We start from the raw sequence: 27,448 nt of genomic DNA, 5'->3' as shown, positions 1-27,448 counted from the left end.
CAGTGAGTGGCCATTGCAACAAAACATGACATCGTTGGTGCACAGCTGATTCCTGCTAACACTCACGCTATCATGGCCGCTCGTCCCTTGATTTTTTTTTTTTCGCGGGGCCAGCAACAGGGGCGCATTGTATTCATCAGTTCACACGTGTTAATCTTGGCCTGCAGCTCCGAGATGTCAACGTCGCTACTTGTTTAACCCAAAAAGTAAACGAACTCGTACGGACGTAGTATACGGACACTCGTAGGATACTCGTACTATACGGACACACGGCACGGATACACAGATGCACGGATAGACACGCCCACTGCGACACATGCGCAAATGAGCAGGATACGGAAACGTACTCGGGTGGTAGATGATTTCGTATATGTGCACGAGTGGGGCAACAGGAAGTTTTTTTCTACATTGAAATTGTGAATAACCTATTAGTACGCACACAACCCATGCCCACGTTCTAAAGTTTTTGTGTTTACGATCGTACCTCTACTGTCAACACCCAGGATCGCTCGCGCCTCATGATGGTAGCCTTGCCGATGGGTCTGATTTAGTATGTTCGCTTGTTTTCCCTACCAGTTTAGATATACCTTGTTCCACACCCACCATACCATACTACATCCGATTTTGCTTCGTGCCATTCCAGCAGACATGGCGCTGCAGTTTAATCGCAGACAAGCCATCGACATCTGCGTCCACCTGACTGCCAATTTATCATGAAGGATTACAGTCACTACTGACTTTCTTGGGCAACGAGATCAAGTACCGTGAGGAGTGGAGCACCCGATTGGAGCAGAGCGCATTCAATGATCGTCCAAGGTCACAGGTAGGGTTACCAATCCCGAGCCGTTTTTGGAGTCCCAGGATTTTTTGCTCAATTCCGGGATCCTGGGACGGGATTTCGGGATTGTGACGAGTTCAGATGGTCCTTCGAAGTATAGTCCTGCTCAGGTCAGAATTATCTGACCCACATCCGACCCGTACCTGCAGGTGCAAATCCGCACCCGACACGCAACCCGCGCCACGTTACAAACTCAGACCCGCATCCGCCCGATGCCCCCATATTTTTTGCATAATCTCACCCGCACCCGACCCGCTGCCCGCAACGCGATGAACCTGATGATTAGATATGTCAGTGTGCATGGTACGACATCAGTACGACAGGGCGCAAAAAGGTGCAAATCCGCGTTGGTTTGTGACTTGAAGCATGATGATACGAAACGCGACATTGGCAAGAAGGACACACAGGCGCTGTTGCAATCTAACGGTGTGAGCGTTTGTTCCGCCCTTGTCAGCGACATTTTATGTCATATTTCGAGCCACTGCAGTACAGGCGCGTAAGAAATTGAGCAACTTGGTGTACTTTCTAAGTGTTTTGATCAAATGGGTCGATCGCAACCGACCAGCTACCCGCACGACAACGAAAACCTACACCCGCCACCCGCAACAACGTGCGGGCGCCCGCTGGTCGTGCAGGACTCTACTTCCATGTCCATTTACCTCAAGTGACTATATCGACGTGTTGTGCGCAGTTTATGTGCGCTTTGTCAATTCTACCCTTTCCTGAAGGAAAGCACTGGAAATTAGCAGTGTAACCACATTGGTAAAATACAGAGGGCGAAATGGTTACATTTATTTTTTTGCGCTATGATAATGCTACTTGTTTTTATTCATCTGAATTTCACTGTTGTACGTGAACAGAAGGCAAGTCCCACTACACTTGAAGTAACAGGAAATGTTAGCCTATAATTTTCTCAAACCGTGTAACATTCCACTTGAATAAAGAACAGCAAGTACAACAAGAACAGAAAACGAAAAAGAAACTAATGAAAGGAAACGAAACACTAAACGGCTTATAAGGGTGCTTATCACATCGTACAATGATTAAAACACGATCTGAGAAAGCACAGAGCGTCGAGGTGAGTGTCCCCCAATTCAGAGCCAACTTTTGTGCAAATACTGGCCGCCGAACTAAAGGTCTGTTCAGCTTCTGCGCTAGAAGAAACGCCAGTCAGCAAATATCTGTACGCACGTCTAGGCAGCGGTCCTCTGCTATCTCCAGTCATAAAACGTGCCATTTCCTTACCAAGGAGTGAGTCTGTGTCTGATGGCCTACAGGTGTTTGATTTTCCTGTCATATTTGCTTTCACGAAATCGATTTTCAAGAAGAAGAAGAAATCCCGGGACACACATTTTTTGAAGAAATCCCGGGACTTCGGGACTTTAAAAATTGGTCGGGATCCCGGGATTTCTGAATTCGGGATATCCCGATTGACAACCCTAGTCACAGCTCTCCCAGGTAGCAAAGACTGCAAGCGGATTTCCGGTCACAACATTGCAGGGCATGGCAAGGCCTTCAAAGCAGGGTGTCGAACCCGAGCCGTTATTTTTGCCGGAACCCGACCCGAACCGAAATTTTCATGACACTGTTGAACCTGAACCGTAACAGAACCGTAAAAAATAATAGCGATAACCGGTTCGCAACAAAACGGTTCGGACACAAAAGAAGTCAGCATAAGAGTTCCTGTCAATATCCGAACGAAGACAAGTTGGCGTCATCATCACGCGTCCATATCATGGATTTCACAAATTTTCACCTAACAGTCAAACGAGGACGTATAGTAAGCATACTTTCAGCGCCTTTTTAAAACGTTGAGGCGTAGTTGTCCTTGTGAGCGCCGCGGCTAGCGTTCCACGGACGCGCTGCGGTGTCTACTCTTCAGAAACGAGCCGGCACGCTGGCGAATGAAACATGAATGGTGCAGGCCAGTTATGTAGCTCTATAGGACGAATATGTGATTAAGCGCCCAAGATTTCCCTTTATACGTGAACAGTAGAAATTAAACAAGTCATGAGAAGTGGAAAAGGAGTGTACACAGAACGGTGCCTGTTTGATTGGCCGTGGTTTGAAGAGATTAACTAGTACACTGCTGTGAGCTCGGACGCAGTAAGGCTGGCTGGCTTATTTTCGACATGCTTCAGTGCGGTTTCAGATCGATTCACGCTGCGAATGCACTGTGCCGCAAGTACACTCTCAGAAAGACAATTCATAAATTTACGCTTACGCGTTGTTTTACGCATAGTAAGGGCATGTTCCAGTGCGGCGCCAGGACGGTGTATCAGTAATGCTTCGTTTAACGTGTACTATCCGTCATTGGGCTCGACCTTGACCCGAAGGCATGTGTTTTAAGAGTAAATTGCGAAGCCCCGTTCCTTTACTCTTATTTTGATGGTTAATCTTTTCCGATGACTGATAAAGCAAGGCCGCGTCTCGACGCGCTCACCCTTTTACGTTTTCCGATCTGCGTCTCATAAAATAAAAATGTGTCACTTTGTCTTTTCGCACACAGTCGTCACAGATATAAGCTAATGCCATTTCAACGCATCATGGTTTTTCGCGTGTTTAAATTTGAGCAAATCGGAGACGCTGACGGAAGATCAGGATGAGCGTGTATGATAACTGCGACATGATAACGCATGATAACTGTTGTATTATCCTGATATCGAAACAACAAAATATCTTACCACAAAATCTGCACGGATAGCAGCGCCATCGCTACCGCGCCGGGCCGCTTCATGGGAGAATCGCGCCTTTACGTTGGCGGGAGCGGCGAGTGGATGTCGCCGAGTATGGCGTGTTGTAACTCGTGAGCTTCTAAACGCGGTATGTCCCCGGAATAAGTCAGAGAGCTGTGTGTCAAACACCCATAGTCCGACGAGCGGCGTTCCGGCGCCGAGAAAGATATCAGTGCCGCCAACCACTTCCACCGATTTGGTGGGCCAAGTTCGCGGACGCTGTCAGAACGCCTCCGATTGTCCTGGTTACTTGCGGCCTTCAGATGCTTTTTCGTATTCGCAATGCCCTCCTGGTTGGTGCATTACGTGCGGCCATCCACCAGCGGATCACGGCGCTATGGGTACGTTGCCTGCTTTGCTGCATTTTTTGCCAGACTTTTGGCGATTTCGTGCGTTTATTTCATACTGCCAGTCACCATCAGTGACGTGACATATGTGAAATTCTGTTTCCACTATGCAACAGGGCCTCTTCGAGACGCTAGCTGTACAGGCACGTCGCAAGCGCACGTAACAGAGCAGCACGCTGGTAAGTTCTTTTTTTATTTTTTTTATTTGGAGTCAATTCTTCCTCTGGCATAGCATTTTTCAGCTGCCTGTTTGCAAAATTACAGCAGTTGAATAAACATCCCTGTCCTTGCCAATGGAATGAGGAGATTCGCAGTACACTGGTACGCAGGCTGTGCAAATGTATTAACATGTTTCTCTGTGTGTACCAGAAAACCGTCGTTTTGGTCCATTTCCTACGGCCTTCCAGAAAGGGAGTAGTCAAGGTAAGCGGTCTCGTATGCTTTGCTTGCAGTGTAAATATATTAAACCGATTCTCCCTCGCAGGTAGCCCAGCTAAAGACCTTCATGTTGTCTCAGGCCAGCAAGCTTGGAGCAGTAAGTGCCATTCCTGTTGACATCACAGCTTTCTGTACGTAGTTTGTGATACTGAAAAAGAAGTATTCTGTCTGGTCCGTCTTCAGGAGCTGGAGAGGACATCATCTTGCAGGCATCTCCGCATCCACCTATCTTTGTACCTGCTGCAGTGCTTGGGCCTCCCCCAACTTATCTCCCAGACTTATGTTACTCCTCACTTGGTCCTCACACCCAATCGGTGCAGCCTGTTTGTAAGTTGCTTCCTGCAGTGTGGTTGCTTCTTGCCAATACTTGCTTTACTGTACAGGCAGTATGTCAGCTGTGAAGGAACCGCGGGAGCCGACGACCGTTTTGGACGAGAACCGTTTTGTACCCACAACGTACGGGAGAGTGTGTGTGTGAGGGGGGGGGGGTGAAAAAGCGAAAAGTAAAGATTATGCGGTGACAGATGGGGTATCCGTCACCCTACACCTTTTAAAGCACGGCCAAGGACGCTTCATTTTTTTTGCCCTTTTTATCCGTCAGCGGTTCTATGGGTAAGCGCCTGACACATAAAATATACGTTAAAAAACACACCGTTTTTTAACCCTTCGTATCCGGTTTCTTTCTGAGAGTGTACTGTCGTCACTGTAACGCTGTCCATCTTATTAGGCTTCCTTAAAGTGTATCTTGCTGGCACTGTGCGCGTGAAAAAAGAAATTTTGGGGACAGAACGTAGCAGGACTACACCGGTTCGTCAGCGTGGACTCTATTTGCAATAAGTGTTCATCCATTTATCCGTTCTCTCGCTAAAGGGAGTAGTTGACCGCGAAAAGTGATCTAAGGCACCCGCCATTAGAGAGGTTATAGTGTGAAACCTAGTGCGGACAACACGAAAACGCACCCCCAAGGACATCATGTTAATCATGTTGCCATGGGCGCAGGTAGCTCTAGATATGCCACTGAGAGGGTCTTCCTGATGGCTGTCTTGACCGAACGTACTAGACGCTCCTAAAAGCCACCCCACCGGAGCTCGTTCTGCAATGAATTTGCAGCGTATTCCCCTGAAGGAGGAGTAGTCTTGAACCAACAAGTCTCTCACGGACCGAAATACGTCACGAAGTTCCTTAGACACACGCTTAAACGACTTTGCGTTGTCACTGTACACGGTATGGCAGAGTCCCCTGCGTGCTGAGAACCTGCGGAATGCCTGCAAAAATGTTGCAGCGGACATATTCTCGCACAGTTCCAGATGTATCGCTCGCGTTACGGCGCACGTGAACGAGGCGATGTATGCCTTTCCGTAAGGCTTCTTGCGTTGTTTTATGGTGATTGGCCCAGCAAATTCGACACCTATTACTTGAAACGGATGACGTACGGACGAACGATCAGCTGTAAGTTGTCCTTCCTTTTGATCCTCATGTCTGGCGAGATTTGTCTCTGGGTAGATTTGTTCAACGACAAGGGCTAAGATGGTGTGACATTCGTCGGCGAACTGGCTCCTCAGCTGTATTTCCACGGCATCGAGCAATTGTGGACACGGGTAGCACCCAAAAGAACCAATGGAAACACTTTCAGATCGCAGCCGCAGACAGCCGAGTTCGTCAGACAGAGCTTTAGTGATGAACGTGCGTTGGCTGCCTCCATCGAAGACTAGACGAGTAAAGACCTCTTGCTTCGTTCCTCAAGCCAAAACAGCGGCGGTCTGAAGCAATACGATGTAGTTGGATTGACCGATGCTCGTGACCGATGCTCGTGACCGTTGCCTTGAGGCTCACTGACTCTGACGACGGAGCCGCACTATCTTTACGAGTCTGTTTGTAAGTCAGGTCACACATACTGGATGCATAATGTTCGGAGCAAGATCGACACTTCAGGAAACCTCGGCACTGTTTCGCCGAGTGATTTGGCTTAGTGCAGCGAAAACACAGACTTTGGGCCGACGGTAATTGCTTCTTCTCTTCCAGTGGCCTCGGACATTCTGATGTTTTGTGTTCCGGAGCGTTGCAGAATACGCCCTTGCTTCCCTCTGAAGCAGGGTGTAGAACCTCAAAAAATAGGGGTTCTGTTCGGGTTCGCGTTGCGTTGATTTCGTTCTGGTTCGACCACGCCAAAAATCGAGCCGGTTCAACGCTTCCATTTTATATGTTCCATAAAACTGCTTTTATCAGGAAATGTGTCGCTAATAGCTTCCTGCTGTTGTCTGCATTGCCACTTTTAGCGGTCAGCTATTCCCTTTAGCGAGAGAACGGATAAATGGATGAACACTTATTGCAAGTAGAGTCCACGCTGACGAAGCGGTGTAGTCCTGCTACGTTCTGTTCCCAAAATTTCTTTTTTCACACGCACAGTGCCAGCAAGATACACTTTAAGGAAGCCTAATAAGATGGACAGCGTTACAGTGACGACAGTACTTGCGGCACAGTGCATTCGCAGCGTGAATCGATCTGAAACCGCACTGAAGCATGTCGAAAATAAGCCAGCCAGCCTTACTGTGCCCGAGCTCACAGCAGTGTACTAGTTAATCTCTTCAAACCACGGCCAATCAAACAGGCACCGTTCTGTGTACACTCCTTTTCCACTTCTCATGACTTGTTTAATTTCTACTGTTCACGTATAAAGGGAAATCTTGGGCGCTTACTTAATCACATATTCGTCCTATAGAGCTACATAACTGGCCTGCACCATTCATGTTTCATTCGTCAGCGTGTCGGCTCGTTTCTGAAGAGTAGACGCCGCAGCGCGTCCGTGGAACGTTAGCCGCGGCGCTCACAAGGACAACTACGCCTCAACGTTTAAAAAGGCGCTGAAACTATGCTTACTATACGTCCTCGTTTGACTGTTAGGTGAAAATTTGTGAAATCCATGATATGGACGCGTGATGATGACGCCAACTTGTCTTCGTTCGGATATTGACAGGAACTCTTATGCTGACTTCTTTTGTGTCCGAACCGTTTTGTTGCGAACCGGTTATCGCTATTATTTTTTACGGTTCTGTTAAGGTTCAGGTTCAACAGTGTCATGAAAATTTCGGTTCGGGTCCGGTTCCGGCAAAATTAACGGTTCGGGTTCGGTTCGACACCCTGCTTTGAAGGCCTTGCCATGCCCTGCAATGTTGTGACCGGAAATCCGCTTGCAGTCTTTGCCACCTGGGAGAGCTGTGACTAGGGTTGTCAATCGGGATATACCGAATCTAAAAGCGATAAAACCCTGGTGCAGGGGACACAAAGAGACAACACAGACGAAGCACTGCACTGCAGACGAAGCACAGACGAAGCAGTGCTTCGTCTGTGTTGTCTCTTTGTGTCCCCTGCACCGGGGTTTTATCGCTTTTAGATGTACCACCAAACAGCCCGATTTTTATCGCTTTTTAATATCCCGAATCCCGAAATCCCGGGATCCCGACCAATTTTTAAAGTCCCGAAGTCCCGGGATTTCTTCAAAAAATGTGTGTCCCGGATTTCTTCTTCTTCTTGAAAATCGATTTCGTGAAAGCAAATATGACAGGAAAATCAAACACCTGTAGGCCATCAGGCACAGACTCACTCCTTGGTAAGGAAATGGCACGTTTTATGACTGGAGATAGCAGAGGACCGCTGCCTAGACGTGCGTACAGATATTTGCTGACTGGCGTTTCTTCTAGCGCAGAAGCTGAACAGACCTTTAGTTCGGCGGCCAGTATTTGCACAAAAGTTGGCTCTGAATTGGGGGACACTCACCTCGACGCTCTGTGCTTTCTCAGATCGTGTTTTAATCATTGTACAATGTGATAAGCACCCTTATAAGCCGTTTAGTGTTTCGTTTCCTTTCATTAGTTTCTTTTTCGTTTTCTGTTCTTGTTGTACTTGCTGTTCTTTATTCAAGTGGAATGTTACACGGTTTGAGAAAATTATAGGCTAACATTTCCTGTTACTTCAAGTGTAGTGGGACTCGCCTTCTGTTCACGTACAACAGTGAAATTCAGATGAATAAAAAACAAGTAGCATTATCATAGCGCAAAAAAATAAATGTAACCATTTCGCCGTCTGTATTTTACCAATGTGGTTACACTGCTAATTTCCAGTGCTTTCCTTCAGGAAAGGGTAGAATTGACAAAGCGCACATAAACTGCGCACAACACGTCGATATAGTCACTTGAGGTAAATGGACTTGGAAGTAGAGTCCTGCACGACCAGCGGGCCCAGCGGGCGCCCGCACGTTGTTGTGGGTGGCGGGTCTAGGTTTTCGTTGTCGTGCGGGTAGCTGGTCGGTTGCGATCGACCCATTTGATCAAAACACTTAGAAAGTACACCAAGTTGCTCAATTTCTTACGCGCCTATACTGCAGTGGCTCGAAATATGACATAAAATGTCGCTGACAAGGGCGGAACAAACGCTCACACCGTTAGATTGCAACAGCGCCTGTGTGTCCTTCTTGCCAATGTCGCGTTCGTATCATCATGCTTCAAGTAACAAACCAACGCGGATTTGCACCTTTTTGCGCCCTGTCGTACTGATGTCGTACAAAAAACCATGCACACTGACATATCTAATCATCAGGTTCATCGCGTTGCGGGCAGCGGGTCGGGTGCGGGTGAGATTTTGCAAAAAAAATATGGGGCATCGGGCGGATGCGGGTCTCAGTTTGTAACGTGGCGCGGGTTGCGTGTCGGGTGCGTATTTGCACCTGCAGGTACGGGTCGGATGCGGGTCAGATAATTCTGACCTGAGATGGACTATACTTCGAAGGACCATCTGAACTCGTCACAATCCCGAAATCCCGTCCCAGGATCCCGGAATTGAGCAAAAAATCCTGGGACTCCAAAAACGGCTCGGGATTGGTAACCCTACCTGTGACCTTGGACGATCATTGAATGCGCTCTGCTCCAATCGGGTGCTCCAGTCCTCACGGTACTTGATCTCGTTGCCCAAGAAAGTCAGTAGTGACTGTAATCCTTCATGATGAATTGGCAGTCCGGTGGACGCAGATGTCGATGGCTTGTCTGCAAACACGCGATTAAACTGCAGCGCCATGTCTGCTGGAATGGCACGAAGCAAAATCGGATGTAGTATGGTATGGTGGATGTGGAACAAGGTATATCTAAACTGGTAGGGAAAACAAGCGAAAATACTAAATCAGACCCATCGGCAAGGCTACCATCACGAGGCGCGAGCGATCCTGGGTGTTGACAGTAGAGGTGCGATCGTGAACACAAAAACTTTAGAACGTGGGCATGGGTTGTGTGCGTACTAATAGGTTATTCACAATTTCAATGTAGAAAAAACTTTCTGTTGCCCCACTCGTGCACATATACGAAATCATCTACCACCCGAGTACGTTTCCGTGTCCTGCTCCTTTGCGCATGTGTCGCAGTGGGCGTGTGTATCCGTGCCATGTGTCCGTATACTACGAGTATCCTACGAGTGTCCGTATACTACGTCCGTACGAGTTCGTATACTTTTTGGGTTAAACAAGTAGCGACGTTGACATCTCGGAGCTGTAGGCCAAGATTAACACGTATGGACTGATGAATACAATGCACCCCTGTTGCTGGCCCCGCGAAAAAAAAAAATCAAGGGACGAGCGGCCATGATAGCGTGAGTGTTAGCAGGAATCAGCTGTGCACCAACGATGTCACGTTTTGTTGCAATGGCCACTCACTGAATAAATGCAAACATCTAATTACTGCGTGTGCGTATTGCTGTAGGTAAGAAATGGAGCTTAAGTGAACCTTCCTCGTTTCTGTGTGATATTACGGTGCCCTTCTGTTTGGAGTTGTCAAGTTATGTGATAACTATATCTATTTCGTATTGATATGTTTCATTAAACCTGATACGATTTATTTTTTCTGTGTTCTCGTCTGGTACTGTTGCACGGGTGAGGAAAAGGGAATACAACGCAAACGAAGTGCGCGAACGAAAACGTGCCATGGCCAATTATGCGCTACTTATTATTAATACTGCTGACGTCACCTCTGACGCCATTTATTTACAATCGTAGTAGTCCGCGCAACGGATGGATGGTGCTGACGTGTCTGTCATGGCGTCATTCTGAAGACACAGGGGCCTATGGGAGTTGCGCTACCACCCTCTTAAGGCAGGTAATAGGTTTCGTGGCAATAGAGATCCTGCTCACTGAAGTGGAAGCAGTGATCAACTCGAGGCCAATCACCTTCGTTTACAGCGAAGGGAATGAGTCCATTCCCCCTTACGCCAGCGGATAGGGCAGACGCTTGACAGCACAATCCAACTCGTTGGCACTTCCCTCTATGGACATTCTTCATGACACTGCCCTATCGGTAGAGCTCTTGACGCGCATGTGGAACCGACGCAAAGAACATCTTCGGATGCTATGGATCCGATGGCCCAAAGAATACCTGGCAGCACTGCGCTCAGCGTATCATACGCAGCGTCTCAGAAGGTCAGATCAGAAGGTCAAGCCCGGTGACGTCGTGCTCATTGAAGATTCAGCGTCTGTACAAGATCCGAGTCCGGCACAGCGCAACTACCATCGAACCACGTAACAACACACTGATCGTCGTGGGGGGCAAGCTGTTGCATGTCCCAAAGAAGACGACAGCTGATTACGTCATTGCTCACGTCACCATTCTTGGTCGCTACCGCGCGACTATAGCTCGCTTATTCCTTCGCTTGCCCTTGGTGAATAAACGTCGTGTCGTCATCCCTGATCGCTGTCCTGTCTTCCATATGATGAAAGTTTTATGATCAAAGTGTGCAATGTAAACAGAAAGACAAAGCTGGTAGTCGATGAGAGAGAAAAAAAAAGTACTATTATAGGTGCAGCGTTGGGACCCCGCATGAAGCATCAGTGTACGCTGACGTTTGGTGAGTGGCGTCACGACGGCCCCGGCCGCCAGTTCCCTAGTGTTATCCATACGGTGCCGTTAGGATGTCAGGCGAAGGGCGGAAGCCTTGAATGGTGGCGATCAGGCTAATGGCCAAGCCCTGACTGATGGGTTATCATCACTGCTGGACCATTCCACATGGGTGAATGTGAAGTGTGGGTGACCAATAGGAACATTCATTTACTTAACCCTCACATGGTTAAACATTCATCTTCTTCTATGATCGGGCATGGCAAACGTGTTCGGACCAATGACCCCAAAAGCTCTTTTGTTGAGGGACCTGTCTTTTCCAGCGGAGTACTTGGCTTTGAGTAGTGATGAGAATAAAACGATCGCTTTCCACGCAGAGACTGGGAGGTAACACGGGTGCGACTCTTGTCACCGGCTGTACTGTCTGAGGTTTTCCCTGAGGTATTCGACGACTTTGCAGACGAATGTCGGCACAGTTCCCCCTGAAGTGGGTCCAGTACGCATACTTACCCCCTGTCCCCCACTCCTTCCTGCTGTCCTCTCTATCTATCTACGTCTGCGCACTGCTCATAGCGACAGTTGCTTCGTGGCGCTAACATAGAATTAAAAAAAAACAACGATGAGTGCACCACAAGGAAGGATGCCACTGTTCTTCATTCACAAAGTGATCTCTTACTTCTTCATCTCTTTCTTCGAACATCACAGAAATAAAATAAAAACACTCATTCAGGGAACATATTGATGAAATGTAGTAGTAATTCAGAGAGTGTCTGCGACCACAACTTGTAGACCACGGAAATATAGGCAAAACACATCTCCTTCTCTTCGTAAACACTTAGCATAAGCCGTGGGTCATAGGAGTTCCAGAACTCATCAATGTCTCTGTTGAGGAAATTCAGGAGAACCTAAAGATCAGACAGCCATCCACGTCACAAAAACTAAAATAAGCGATAACAATGAACATATCACTACTAGAAACATTGTTCTGACTTTTGATGACCCCACTCTTCAAGATAAAATGAAGGTCGGCCATCTCTCAACCGACGTACACCACTGTGCGCCAAACCCTCTGAGGTGTTTCAACTGCAGTCGCTTTGGCCATGCGTCTGATGATTGCAGAGGATCTGCATGGTGCGCTCGATACAGCAAACAGGGCCATTATTCGAAAGAGTGTGGCGGGCAAGATCACTGCATCAACGGCGCAGGTGATCACCGTCATAGTCTAGGTCTTGCCTGAAATGGAAGTTTGAGAAAGAGGTGATGCACGACATTGTCAAACAGAAACTTAGCTATCCCGAAGTGAGGAAAAAGGTGTCTCCATTCTAGTTTCAGTAGTCCTTTGCACCCCTAGTAAAGAGAAACCCAGAATGGTCTTACCCTCAACACAGACAGAGAGGCAGACAGACCCAGGTAACACATGGTGCGCTAGTATACGTCTAAAAATGGGATCAATTGAAACTTTAGGGATACCGATAAATTTAGACGTCTAGAAGCTGTGCATAACGCTATTCATTATTTAGACGTCTAAAAGCGGTGGTCTACGAGACATGGCGGATATATTTCGCTGTAGACGCCTACTGTTAGACGTCTAAAAGCGTGTCAGATGTTGGTCACATTTTGACTTCCATCACAAATTTATGCAACTATTTTCACAGGAGCTATAACATGGCGTTGCCTTGTGTTCTGCGAAAACTTATCAAAGTACGTATTTCGTTTTTGCTGCTGTCACGACAGAGCGACTACAAACCGTGTGCCTTGCATGAGTGAGGTTCAACGTGATTAAATTCGATCTTTGCTTACACCGGGCCTATGAGCAACCCCTATAAAAAACCTATAAAACCATATAAAAATAAAAAATAGGTAGAAAATAAAATATATATATATAGAAATAGAGTGGAGAAAAACAATTTATTCGAAAATCGACGATGCCGCGGCGAAGAAACCACTCCGTAACACCCGAGTGGCCAGCGCCCGCCATGTTGGTATTTGGCACCCAGCACTTGCAGAGATCGACGACAGGTGGACGCTTAGTTGGAAGGCATCACACCAGATGGCGCCACCATCGTAGCTCTATGCGAGAAAGACAGAACAAGACACTAGCGGCAGGTAAAAATGGCAACACTCCTGAACAAGTCTAGGCATGCGAGAGAAAAGCTCTAACCGCTACTGCTAAACGGAAAACAGCACACATCGGGGAAAAGGTAACCGACTAGGCCTAACCACAGCGTCACAACACAAGGCGGGAACCACTAGCCGCACGACGGTAAACGTGCGTCAACAGGCTTGGTCACTGCTAGTGTGTGCGCGCTCCGATTGTGCGTGCAGCGTCCCTGCGGCCGTTTCAACAGTTTCAGCAAAGTTTCCAAATAGCTAGCATCGGCCGGCACGGCGTCCGTCGTCTTGTGTTCCGTGTTTCGGTGATGCCAGTCGGCAGAACAGTTTCTGATTGTACGCGTGTTGTGCTGTTGCTGGACACGATTATTATCCCACGTACAGTCTGTGAGCTACGGAACCGGAATGCTTCGTGGGTTGGAACTAGTAAATACTGGACTCTCATAGTGCACAACGCTCAACTGGCCTGAACGCGATTTACTTAGCAATTAGAGCTAAGTGGGCCCCCCACCTTAATCAGCACCCTCCAGGGAGTCACCACACTAATTCGGGAGCGTCTAACTCGTGTCCAGACCAGCTGAGCGTTGTGCACTACGAGAGTCCATAAAAAATAAAAAAATAGGTAGAAAATAAAATAGATATATAGAAATAGAGTGGAGAAAAACAATTTATTCGAAAATCGACGATGCCGCGGCGAAGAAACCACTCCGCAACACCCGAGTGACCAGCGCCCGCCATGTTGGTAGTTGGCACCCAGCAGTTGCAGAGATCGACGACAAGTGGCTGCTTAGTTGCAAGGCATCACACCAGATGGCGCCACCATCGTAGTTCTATGCGAGAAAGACAGAACAAGACACTAGCGGCAGGTGTGTTGCCAAAAATGGCAACACTCCTGAACAAGTCTAGGCATGCGAGAGAAAAGCTCTAACCGCTACTGCTAAACAGAAAACAGTACACATCGGGGAAAAGGCAACCGACTAGGCCTAACCACAGCGTCACAACACTACGCGGCTAACACAAGGCGGGAACCACTAGCCGCACGACGGTAAACGTGCGTCAACAGGCTTGGTCACTGCTAAACAAGTCTAAAGATGTGCGTACAGCGAGGAAAGGCTTAACACGAGCACGGTAAAACAACGCGCAAACATCGGTAAATCACCCACCTTTTTCCGCTGCGAGTGCTCATCAGCCAGGCAGAAACTGAGCGAGCGCGGGGACTGCGGAGCAACCGAGCGCACGTCTGCTCTCCGCGACAGCCAGCGAGAAACTGACTGGGACGCCGCTCCGCGGCCGCTACGCGTGCGCTCTTAGCGCCCTCTGCGGCGACCGCCTGCTAGAGGCTAAGAGAGAAGAGCATTCCTGCGCCCCCTGCTGGCCGTTCTCATTGGTCGTGACGTTACCCTATTGTCTCAGGGCTACACTGTTTTTTTTTTTCACGAATGCTCCTTTGGACAAGGTCAATCTACAATGAAGCCATCGCATGACGTCATCATGTACCTGCGTAGCTCAAGGACGCGTACGCTCTAGACAGCGGAGCTATTTTATTGAATCACTATCCCCAGATTATTTCCTTTATTCTTCTATAACGATTGCATAGGAAGCTATTCCAGAAGAGCACCCTGAATGAAGGCTGATCGAAGGAATTCCAAAGTCTTACTAAATGAGACTTCCAAAAGAACAAAATATCCTAACACGTAACTCAATCAATGGCTAATAAGAGGACTAGGCACTCAACAAATCAACACAGAGTACGAGTAACAAGGAGAGCAGAACGATGCCTCTACTCCATCCGACAGCCAGGCACGGAACTGAATCGTAATGCTTTTTCTCCTCTATAAAGTCATGCATCTGGCCCTTTTTGCGGTTGATTTCTGAACTAATTTAACCATAAAATTATTAAGAATAACGCTATTCCCATTCAGGGCAGCACCATCGACATCGTCAAGACAAGAATGTTCCTTGTCAAAAAAAGAAAAAAATACAAAGCGTCAACAAACGAAACCATGCATGTCGGGGCATGTCAGGACACGTCAGGACAAATCGTACGACTGCCGGGCAACAGAGGAAAACAAACACAGAGACACTTGAACAGAGTGAAAAAGACACTCAGCATCATTTTTCACGTTCACAGCATTCCCTCATTGTAAATCCGTTCGTCACAAAATCCACCTGCATCGTCGAACACCATTGACCAGTGACCAACCACACATCCGCACCCCATCGAAGCTACGCTCTTCCACTGACGGCTAACGCAATTGCCAGGAGCAGAATTTGCGTGTCCACACCCGTCAGTGTGCAAGAGAGAAGTGAATCCTTGCGCCCCCTACAGGCCGTTCTCATTGGTCGTGACGTCATCCTATTGTCTCAGGGCTACACTGTTTTTTCCACTAATGCTCCTCTAGACAAGGTCATCCTGAAACAATAGTCTCGTGGTATGACGTCATCATGCAGGTGCGTGGCTCAAGGACGCCTACGCTCTAGACAGGGGACCTGTTATTTATTGAATCACCATCCCAATATTATTTCCTTTATTCTACTATAATGATTCCACAGGGAACTATTGCAGAAAAACACCATACATGAGAGGAGATTGTAGGAATTAAGCATTTCAATCCCAAAGTCTTACTGTACAGGAAAAAAAAATGGTTCAGCAAGACATGTCCATCCCATCCGAGAGCCAGGCTGCTAACTGAATAATGACGCTTTGTTCCTCCTGAATAAAGTCACAAACCTGTCCCCTTCGCGATTACTCTCTGAACTAAATGAATCGCAAAATTATTAAGAATTGTTCTAGCACTATTCCCATTCAGGGTAGCACTATCGACATCGTCAAGAATGTTTCTTTTCGAAAAGAAAAAAAAAACTACATGTAGAAGGAAAGCATGTCAGAACAGGCCCAGGCATGTCAGTGCATGTTTGTCAGACAACAAGGGGGAAAAAAGGGAAAAGAAACACTTGAACAAAGAAGAAAACCAGCATCAAACTATTTCCAAGCACACGCACTCCTCTTATTCAAAAACAGTGGTCATCATAAATCCGTCCAATACACACCATTTTTCTATTGCTACACTTTTTTCCAGTAACGGTCAACTCATTGCTACAGACTGCGTGACGTCATCACATCCTGTCTGAAGAAGACAGCGGCAAAGACTCCTATTAATTATTGAATCGCAAGAGTATTTCCTTTGTCCAATTCTTAATTATATTCATTCTTACATGAAAATTCAACAAAAAGCACCGTGCATGTTAACGATTTTCACCCCCAAAGGCTCATCATGGTCATTAGAATCACGGTAAACTACCACTGCTCTTTTAAAATAATAAGTGAGACCACTCAACATCATCACCAGGCTTATGTAATACATGACCGTTTCTATGCTCATACATTCGTTGTCTGAGGCTACAGCTGCGAGCAAGAAGGCGCGAAAGCCGGGGGGCAAATTTCCATTCGCGCATTGCGAGCAAAAAGGCGCGAAAGCCGGGGAGCAAAGTTCCATTCGCGCACGCCAAAGCACAAGACAGAACGCCTTTACGGGAACATGATGGCATTCCCACCATATTAATGATTTTCTACCTTGCATTGCAGTTTAGAAAAACTACTACAAAACTATAATTTTAGGAGCCTATTAAAATTCTACTTTCTATGGAAACTATAATTGCCCTATTACTTGGATCGCTATTAATGAAGCGCTCCTATTTTTTCACTCTTCCCATTTCAGCCTTGTCATGCAGTGAAGCAGACTCACATCCAAAATAATTAATTTACACAGAGGGTGCCGTGCTTCAGGAATTCCTATCCTGCGCTCAGATGCAAGCATTTCTTCACGGATACCTTTAACAGCTGACTTCCTCAACATACCGAGCTCCTAGCAATATCTAACAAACAATCAGAGAAACCCTCTTCTCAGCTGTACCATGCGACTTTCTTCTGCGTAAAATCGGTGATTTGAGGAAGAGAGCAGCGAAAAATTGCGCGCACTTGTGCTTGACTTAAAAAACCTTAATCATATGCTAATAAACTAAGAAAAAGACACTCATGTCTGGTATCTGATAGTGCCTCATACACAGACGCATTGCCCTTGCGTAAAGAAAGCACAGGACAGGTATACACAAATTTCCTTAGGTGAGCAGGGAAAAGGCTTAAGACCTCAGGTCACTACACATCGCCACGCGGCTAGCACAACATGACACCAACAAGATACTAGCAGCGGGAAGAACCGCAACACTGCTAAACAAGTCCAGACATGCCATGATGACGTCACCAATCAGGAAAAAAGCACACGCACGCACGCACAGAGGACAACGCATTAAACACCCGGAGCGCTCAGGAATAATCGTAGCGTTACCGCACAACGCTACGAAGCTCAACGTCTAACACAAGACGACAGCCACAAGATATTAGCGAAGGGTAAAAATTGCAACACTACTGAACAAGTCCAGACATGCGACATCGCATATAAAACACTGCTCATCGGGGAAAAGGCGTAAGCCTGCGGCGGATCATCATAGAGCATACACACCTTAATTCTTCTATTTCGCGTAAACTAAACGCGGTCTGCTTGGAAAACGACGCACACATTTTCTTAGGGAGCAGAGAAATATAGAAATTTCTACTCCGTGCTCAGATACCAGCATTTCTGCTCACAAACCTGCAAAGTTAAGCACTGCTTACTTCGTCAAGATATCGAACACTGAACAAAATCAAACAAACAACCCCACTTCCCTGATAGAACACTATTCGGCTTTTACGCAGGAGGCTTTCTTCTACATAAAAGTAGAGAAAATAAGAAAAGAGCAGCGAAAAATTACATGCACTTGTGCTCGCATAGCTATAAGAGAAAAAAAAACGACGCACTCGCTAATAAACTGTGACAAAGACACCAATTATCTGTTATCAGATAATTATTGCATAATGCTAAATACACATTTGCATTGTCCCTGCGTGAAGAAAGCACAGGACAGGGATAGACAATTTATCTTAAGCGTGCAGGGAAAGTCACTTCTACTCGAACAGCTTAATACCATAAAGTCTGAATTTTTGCAAAGAAAATAAAGCTTGAACAACACTACGAACGTGACAGACACATACTAACAAACAAACACTTCTATTCATTTCTATTGATAAAGGCGTAAACCACACTACAAGAACAAAGCACACTGCTTCAGGAAAGCGTACCAAATGCAACGCAACAGGACCGGCTCTCATAAAATAGCCTGCCCCAAACAAAGACTTCACCAGGTTCGCGAGGGAATTCCATTAAAAACGCTCTCGGTCTACCCTACAGATAGCAATGCAAGCGCAGCTACCCTTATTTTTTAAACCACTATTCCACGCAATAGTACATAAATGTATCACTCGTGTCACATGAAAGGCACACCCAAAGAACTTACTCAAGTGGGATCCCTGGTTCAGAAAAGCGCGCGCGCCCGCGCGCACACACAGACACACACTCAGATTTTCACACTCACAAATCCATATTATTCCTCAGGTCAATAATTATGCTACCATCGTCAAAAGAGGGCTCACTCTTGTATGCGATCGCGAAGCGATAGGTCCTCTTCCGGATGTAATAGGATATCGCCACTCGACCGACGTGAACCGAAAAAGAAAGAAAGAAAGGAATGCAAGTTCGCTATACCCCCACGAAGAAAACGGTGCCGTGCTTCTACGCAGCGATCATCATACAGGAGTGAATTCTCTTCTTCGTTTTCCTTTTATTTTCTTGCACCCATATATTTTGCAAGCGTACTATAGAGACCCAACAGAGCAGTGCACTCCCGGCATCGGGAACCTGGCGTCCCCATCGCCCGGCAGCAGCCGCAGTAGCCCCCTCCTGCATTCACGGTTGGGTCGCCGCAGGAGGGAGACCCCCACGTATAGCTGTGCATGGCTTTCCCGTGTCTGGGGAAAGGGGGATCCTGACAGTTGAGTGGACTCGGAGGTTGGTTTGGACCCTTCGGGGCCCCTCCTGGAAAACAACACACTGCAGTGGCCCCTGCTTCCCATAGACGGGTGCTCCTGGAAGGCCCGGCCAGGACTATTCAGCCAGTCGCCACCTCACTTTTCATTGCTTTCTCCTTATCCTTTCTCCTCCCCGCTCCCTTCCTCTTTTCACCTTCTTTGGCGGCAAGGGTCAACCTTGGGCAGTTCTTTTCACTCTCCAGAAAGCTGCACTTGGGTATCATGCAGAGGTACCTGCTACTGCGTGGTGTGCGGTCCCCTGGTTGGGCTCCGTGGTGGGCGGCAGGGCGTCTGCACCGAATGTAATTCATTATTTTCTATGGACGCAATCACCTCAAAAAACCCGATCGGCGCCCGAAGAGGAGCCGCACCGAAGTACAAACGTTGAATTTCACTGACCTAAGTTGTCCGGAACCTTGGTTTGCCAAGTTCCTGATCCTTCACTCAGATGACGAGACTGAACAACTATCTAAAGTATCTAGATGGGTAGAAATCCAGCGAACCGGTAGAGATGTAGGAAGGGAGTTGCCTCAGGACAGAAGCCGCCGATATTTCGAACAGAGACTGTTCTTCTTCTGGGCACCGTCCTCATCATTGGCATGGTATTTAAAGGGTTAGGTGTGACGTGTTTAAAGGTTCATGCGAATTGTGGGTCAGCAGCCCGGAGGGAAGAAAGGTCCGTACGGGTTTATCTAAAGTATCTTCTTTTCTTGTTGCTAGGGCACTCGAACACGTAATAGGAAAGTCGTTTCAGGCCAAGAAACTGAGCTCAGGAGACATTCAGGTAGAGGTCAACAATAAACAACAAAGTACTGCACTGCAATCTCTAAAGAACTTCGGGGAGATAGCTGTTTCAGTTACAACCCACCGAACTCTGAACACCGTTAAGGGAGTCATTTCCGAAGAAGAGTTAATCGAGTGCAGCGAAACTGAAATCGAAGAAGGATTGAAAGAGCAAGGCGTCGTCTCTGCCAAACGGATAATTATGCGGAGAGATGGCAAGGAGATCCCGACAAAGCACATCATCCTGCCGTTTAAGCTGCACACACTTCCTTCTACCATCAAAGCCGGTTAGGTCAATTGCCATGTCAGACCATTTATTCCTAATCCTCGTCGCTGTTTCAAATGCCAGCGGTTTGGGCACAGCTCCCAAGTCTGTCGATGACAGTTGGTGTGTCCCAGATGTGCTGGCAAAGAACATACTCCTGAGTCGTGCACAAAAGACTTCCACTGTGCTAATTGTGAGGGGGGGCACCCGGTCTACTCTCGGTCCTGCCCACGATGGAAAGAAGAAAAATAAATATTGAAAATAAAAACAGAACAGAACTTAAACTACAAAGATGCACGAGCACAGCTCGAGTTCAGAAAGAAAGGAAGTTTTTCCGACGTGGTGCGTAGGGGAGTGGCACCACCCAGGAGGTCCGTGGAGACACAGACCTGTTTCTCGGGTTCTGAGTCCCCACTGTACACTCCCCATCCTGAGAAGGCTGGAGACACTCCGGTGTCTTCTGCCGTGACGGAGAGCAGCCGTTCGACTGGCCAGAAAGAAACAGCCACGGCCTCCTCTAAGGTCGATGGCATACAGTCAGTTTGGGACGTGGTCGTAAAAGGCCCTTCCCAAAAAGGCACCCAAAGTATGGAGGTCGACGATGACGACTGCATGTCGCAGAAGTCATCGTCAAGCTTCCCCAGCATTCCTTCACAAGGGAATGAAAAACGAGAAAAAGGACGACGAAGGGGGGATATGTTTATTAAGGGGGTTTCAAAGGGAATGACCAACAGAAACAACCCCCGCGAAGGGTCCAACCCCCCTAAATGGTAGAAGTCTTTTCCAGTAGGTGTCACCAAGTGCTGCGCTTTTCTTTCCTCCTTTTTAGTGTGACCGTTATGAACCACTTCCTCCAGTGGAACTGCCGTGGTTTACTTTCTATCTTAGACGACATTAACGATCTCTTCGACAAGTACAATGCAGCATGTTTCTGCCTCCAAGAAACATATTTAAAAACACACACACCAAATCCAATTCGTAGACACAATGTATTTCGAAGAGATCGAACAGATGCCACTCGCGCATCTGGTGGCGTGGCTATCGTCACACGAGGAACTGTTCCGTCCAAAGAAGTCCACTTGGTTACAGACTTGGAAGCCGTAGCCGTGCAGATGTGTCTGGACAGAATTGTCACCCTCTGCTCGGTCGACTTGCCACCATCAGGAAGTTTTGCACAGAGGGACATAGAACACTTAATCAGCCAACTTCCAACTCCATTTATACTCTTAGGCGACTTTTATGCCCACAATCCGCTTTTGGGGAAGTACAAGAACCGACGGTCGAGGGAAAATGTTGGAAAGGGTCTTGTTATCAACCTCCATCTGTCTTTTAAATACAGGAGCACCTACGTACGTCCACTGTTCAATTCAGTCTTTCTCGGTCTTAGATTTATCACTTTGCAGTCCATGTCTCTATCAAGACATAGAATGGAGCGTGGAAAAAAACCCACTTGGGAGTGATCACTATCCAGTGATCCTGAAATATATGTGTGCAGTCAATAGTCTGACAGCATGCCCCCTAGGTGGAAGCTCCAAGATGCTGACTGGAATGCTTTCTCTAAAAAATGTGACCTGTCGTTAATCCCTGTGGAGAGGATGACGATTGAAGAGGCCAACAATGTAATTACCAACGTCATCCTCGATGCAGCAACACAATCCATTCCCCAGACTTCCGGTCGTTTACCGAAACGACCGAAGCCATGGTGGAACAGCGAGTGCAAGGAAACTCGTAAACTTCAAAATCGTGCGTGGGGTACGTTTCGGAGGTACCCCACATCACAAAATCTTCTTTTGTTTAAAAAGGCGAGAGCCAAGGCCAGATGGACGCGGAAACAAGCAAAGCGGTCATCTTGGCACAACTTCGTGTCTTCTCTATCTCACAGTACCCCTCCAAAGTAGTGTGGGACATACTTCGCAAAATCAGAGGAGAACACCGCAGTTATACAATCCCTCTTTTAGTAGTAAACGGGCAGGTGTGGGGAAGCCTACAAGAACAGGCGGATGCGCTCGGACAACATTTTGAACGCATCTCTGATTCATGCCATTACAGTCCCGAATATCTTAGAGTAAAAAGAAACGCTGAGAAACAAAAAAATTCAATGAGTGGTGCTGATGAGTACGTGTACAATCAGCGGTTCACGATAGTAGAAGAACAGCGATCCCTATTCGCTGCTAAAGCCACTGCCCCGGGCCCAGACAGAGTAACCACTCTATGCTGTGCCACTTGTCTGATGACTCAAAAAATTGTTGCTCCTTTTCTTTAACCGTGTTTGGGCAGAGGGAACGTTCATTCCCCTTTCCCCTTCCCGTACATTCCCCTTCTCAAGCCAAGAAAGGAAGCATCGAATCCAGCCAGTTACAGACCGATCGCCCTTACGAGTTGTATTGGGAAGACGTTTGAGCGAATGGTCAATAACCGGCTGGTTCATCATCTGGAAGAAAATAATTGCCTTTCTGAATTTCAATGTGGTTTTCGAACAGGGTGCTCCACTATGGATCACCTTGTTCGGCTAGAAACCGCTATCCGTGAAGCCTTCGTCAGAAGACAACATTGCCTATCCGTTTTCTTTGATTTAGAGAAAGCGTATGACACTGCGTGGCGACACGGTATTCTGCAGGATCTTTACTCTTTTGGCGTGGAGGGCAGACTCCTTAGATGCATTTCAAACTTCCTCCAGAACGGATCCTTTAGAGTGCGACTGGGAACCACTCTATCCCGGCCCGTCGTACAAGAGAATGGTGTCCCGCAGGGATCCGTTCTCAGTGTTGTTTTATTTATTGTGAATATCAACTCTGTGACCAATGTCATCCCACCCTCCATATCTTTCTCCTTGTACGTGGATGACATTCAAATATCTTGTTGCTCCACGAACCTGTCAATATGCGAACGACAGATGCAGGTGGCCATCAACAATATGGCCAAGTGGTCTTCTTCAAATGGATTTAAATTTTCAGCTGAGAAAACTGTGTGTGTCCATTTCTCTAGGATTAGAGGACTGTTTTCATCACCTACGCTGCAGCTTAACCGACAAGATATCCTTGTTCAACCAGAAGCCAAATTTCTTGGCATCACTTTCGACTCGAAGCTAACCTTCAAGGCTCATATCCAAAACCTAAAGATAAAGTGTGTCAAGTCACTAAACATTTTAAAAATCATTTCTCACAGATCTTGGGGTGCAGACCAGGAAACACGGCACCAAGTGTATACAGCATGTATTCGCTCAAAAATTGATTATGGGTCCTTTGTTTACGGCTCTGCGCGCGAGTCGGTGTTGAAAGCCCTGGACCCTGTCCATCACTAGGGGCTCAGGCTCGTGCTTGGCGCCTGCCGAACGTCTCCAGTACAGAGTCTATATGTTGAATCGAAGGAATGCTCCTTGAAAAGACGGCGTTCTTATCTCGGTACGTCGTACGCACTTAGAATAAATAGTCTACCCCAAAATCCTGCCTCGACTTGCGTCAAGCACACACGCTTTAAACAGCTGTTCATTAACAAGCCCTCTGTCGTCCCTCCATTCTCTTTGCGAATTGCATCAGAGTTTGATTGCCACGGTTTCTCGTCCTGTGACCTATAAGTTGTAGAGTGTAGCAGAAAGCTCCCACCCTGGGAACCACCTCCAAGGTCTGACATCTCTTTGGCAAAATACAAGAAACAAGACAGTGCCTCATCAGTACTTCAACAAGAGTTTGCACACTTGAAAGACAGCTTTGATAACCATACTGAGATTTACACAGATGGGTCCAAGTCTAGTGCAGGAGTGACTTGTGCCATGATTTGTGGCGTGCACACAAGGTCCCACCGTGTAAAAACATTTGCATCACTTTTTACTGCCGAGTTTACGCCATTATCTTGGCTCTCAACTACGTCCTTCAAGATTCCATAAAGTCCTCTGTTATATATACAGACTCCTTGAGTTCCATTAACGCAATTTGTGGTCAGCACACAACGAAGAACTTTCTTGTGCAGCGAACAAGATCTTTAGCCAGTTTGATAAGAACAAAGGGGTACTCCCTCATCCTATGCTGGGTACTCAGCCACGTAGGCATCAAAGGCAATGGGTTGGCAGATCAAGCAGCTGCAGCTGCACTCCAAAATGACATCACACCTTTTGAGATGTCCGTGCAAGACATGAGATCGGCACTCAAGAAATCACTGCACAGATTGTGGCAAGCCTTTTGGATCACACAGACAAATAACAAGGTTCACTTGGTTAAACCTCACATTCACGATACAGGAGACCGGCTGGAAAACCGTCTGTTGTGCACTTTACGAGCAAGGTTACGTATAGTACATACGTACCTTACACACGGGTTCTTACTTCGGGGAGAGGAGCCACCTCAGTGTGCGCACTGTGGTCAGCTCCTGTCTGTTGTACACATACTCATCACATGCACACATCATGAAATCCATCGCAAACATCACTTCAATGTATTTTATAAATACTTCTTACCTCTTCACCCAGCCCTATTGCTTGGTGACAAGGCTCTCGTCACTTTTAGAAGCGTCTTTGATTTCCTGAGAGACGCTGGCGTTATTAGCCTTCTGTAGTCTTACACGTATACACTCATCTTTTATTAGTCATCGTGTTTACTCTTAAATAACCATAACATCACCACTGTCTCGATCATACCTCAGTTTATGGCGCATTATGATCTTTGTTGTCAATGCGCCATTAAACTCCCAATCATCATCATCATCAAGAGCAGTGCACTCCCATCAACACGCCTTGGGCTCACCTTACACACCCGAAGCCTTCTCTGAATACCTTCTGCTGGCACTGGAATAAAAAGATTTATCGCCAGGGTACTACAATGTCAGCTCTGCTTCTGTTTAAGTGATAAAACAGTGCGCTCACTCGGGGAATCGCGCGCGTCGCGCGTCCAAACCGCGAGAACGGGGCCGCGCGCGGCTCGCGTGGGGGGCGGTTCGGGCGCACTGTTTTATCACTTAAACACAAGCAGAGCTGACATTGTTGTACCCTGGCGATAAAGCTTTGTATTCCAGCGCCAGCAGAATGTATTCAGAAAAGGCTTCGGGTGTGTAAGGTCAGCCCAAGGTGTGTTGATGGGAGCGCACTGCTCTGTTGGGTCTCTATAGTATTCTTCCAAAATATATGGATGCAAGAAAATAAAAGGAAAATGAAGAAGACAATTCACTCCTGTATGATGATCGCAGCGTAGAAGCATGGCACCGTTTTCTTCGTGGAGGTATAGCGAACGTGCATTCCTTTGTTTCTTTTTTGGTTCGCGTCGGTCGAGTGGTGATATCCTATTACATCCGGAACGAGGACCTATCGCTTTGGGATCGCATACAAGAGTGAGCCATCTTTTGACGATGGTAAGATAACTATTGACCTGAGGAATAATATGGATTTATGTGGTTGTGAGAATAGACTCTCACATACGCTTTTACGCGGACATACATACATACACTACATACATACGCTCACATACGCACGCTCAAAAAAGCGTGCGCTTTTCTGAACCAGGGATCCCACTTGACAAGTAAGTTCTTTGTGTGTGCCTTTTCATGTGACACGAGTGATACATTTATGTGCTATTGCGTGGAATAGTGGTTTAAAAAATAAGAGTAGCAGCGCTTGCATTGCTATCTGTAGGATAGACCGAGAGCGTTTTTAATGGAATTGCCTCGCGAACCTGGTGAAGTCTTTGGTTTGGGCAGGCTATTGTATGAGAGCCGGTCCTGTTGCGTTGCATTTGATACGCTTTCCTGGAGCAGTGTGCTTTGTTCTTGAAGTGTGGTTTACGCCTTTATCAATAGAAATGAATAGAAGTGCTTGTTTGTTTGTTAGTATGTGTCTGTCACCTTCGTAGCGCTATTCAAGCTTTATTTTCTTTGCAAAAATTCAGACTTTATGGTATTAAGCTGTTCGAGTAGAAGTGACTTTCCCTGCTCGCTTAAGATAAATTGTGTATCCCTGTCCTGTGCTTTTGTCACGCAGGACAATGCAAATGAGTATTTAGCATTATGCAATAATTATCTGATAGCAGAAATCGGTGTCTTTGTCACAGTTTATTAGCGTGTGCGTCGTTATATTATTTATTTTTTTCTCTTATAGCTATGCGAGCAAAAGTGTGTGTAATTTTTCGGTGCTCTTTTCTTATTTTTTCTACTTTTATGTAGAAGAAAGCCTCCTGCGTAAAAGCCGAATAGTGTTCTATCAGGGAAGTGGGGTTGTTTGTTTGATTTTGTTGGGTGTTCGATATCTTGACGAAGTAAGCAGTGCTTAATTTTGCAGGTTTTTGAGCAGAAATGCTGGTAACTGAGCACGGAGTGTCTGCTCCCTAAGAAAATTTGTACGTCGTTTTCCAAGCAGACCGCGTTTAGTTTACGCAAAATAGAAAAATGAAGTTGTCTATCGTCTATGATGATCCGCCGCAGGCTTAGGCCTTTTCCCCGATGAGCAGTGTTTTGTATGCGATGTCGCATGTCTGGACTTGTTCAGTAGTGTTGCAATTTTTACCCTTCGCTGATATCTGGTTGCTGTCGTCTTGTGTTAGACGTTGAGCTTCGTAGCGATGTGTGGTAACGCTACGATTATTCCTGAGCGCTCCGTGTGTTTAATGCGTTGTCCTCTGTGCGTGCGTGCGTGAGCTCTTTCCTGATTTCTGACGTCATCATGGCATGTCTGGTCTTGTTTAGCAGTGTTGCAGTTCTTCCCGCTGCTAGTATGTTGTTGGTGTCATGTTGTGCTAGCCGCGTGGCGATGTGTGGTGACCTGAGGTCTTAAGCCTTTTCCCTGCTCACCTAAGGAAACTTGTGTATCCCTCTCCTGTGCTTTCTTTACGCAAGGGCAATGCGTCTGTGTATGAGGCAGTATCAGATACCAGACATGAGTGTCTTTTTCTTAGTTTATTAGCATATGATTAAGGTTTTTTAAGTCAAGCACAAGTGCGCGCAATTTTTCGCTGCTCTCTTCCTCAAATCACCGATTTTACGCAGAAGAAAGTCGCATGGTACAGCAGAGAAGAGGGTTTCTCTGATTGTTTGTTAGATGTTGTTAGGAGCTCGGTATGTTGAGGAAGTCAACTGTTAAAGGTATCCGTGAAGAAATGCTTGCATCTGAGCGCAGGATAGG

At 46.9% G+C, this 27,448-nt stretch overlaps 1 protein-coding gene across 1 annotated transcript; it reads left to right on the top strand.

Moving 5' to 3' along the window:
* Positions 1–3,610: 3,610 nt before the first annotated feature.
* On the top strand, positions 3,611–4,836 carry LOC135384393 (uncharacterized). Its single transcript, XM_064613597.1, has 6 exons — positions 3,611–3,914; positions 4,037–4,099; positions 4,290–4,343; positions 4,405–4,455; positions 4,542–4,685; positions 4,742–4,836. The coding sequence occupies exons 1-6, from the start codon at positions 3,911–3,913 to the stop codon at positions 4,834–4,836; spliced, it is 411 nt and encodes a 136-aa protein (XP_064469667.1). The 5' UTR covers positions 3,611–3,910.
* The last annotated feature ends 22,612 nt before the right edge of the window (positions 4,837–27,448 follow it).

This window comes from Ornithodoros turicata, chromosome 2, assembly GCF_037126465.1.
Source record: "Ornithodoros turicata isolate Travis chromosome 2, ASM3712646v1, whole genome shotgun sequence".
NCBI lineage: Eukaryota > Metazoa > Arthropoda > Arachnida > Ixodida > Argasidae > Ornithodoros > Ornithodoros turicata.
Note: the sequence above shows the minus strand (reverse complement) of the source record. Positions and strands in the feature narration are given on the sequence as shown.

Excerpts from the sequence above, each read along its gene's own strand:
- LOC135384393 (XM_064613597.1), top strand. Across the intron at positions 4,100-4,289 it reads CGTAACAGAGCAGCACGCTG|AAAACCGTCGTTTTGGTCCA; the intron begins GTAAGTTCTTTT and ends TGTGTGTACCAG. Across the intron at positions 4,344-4,404 it reads CCAGAAAGGGAGTAGTCAAG|GTAGCCCAGCTAAAGACCTT; the intron begins GTAAGCGGTCTC and ends TCTCCCTCGCAG.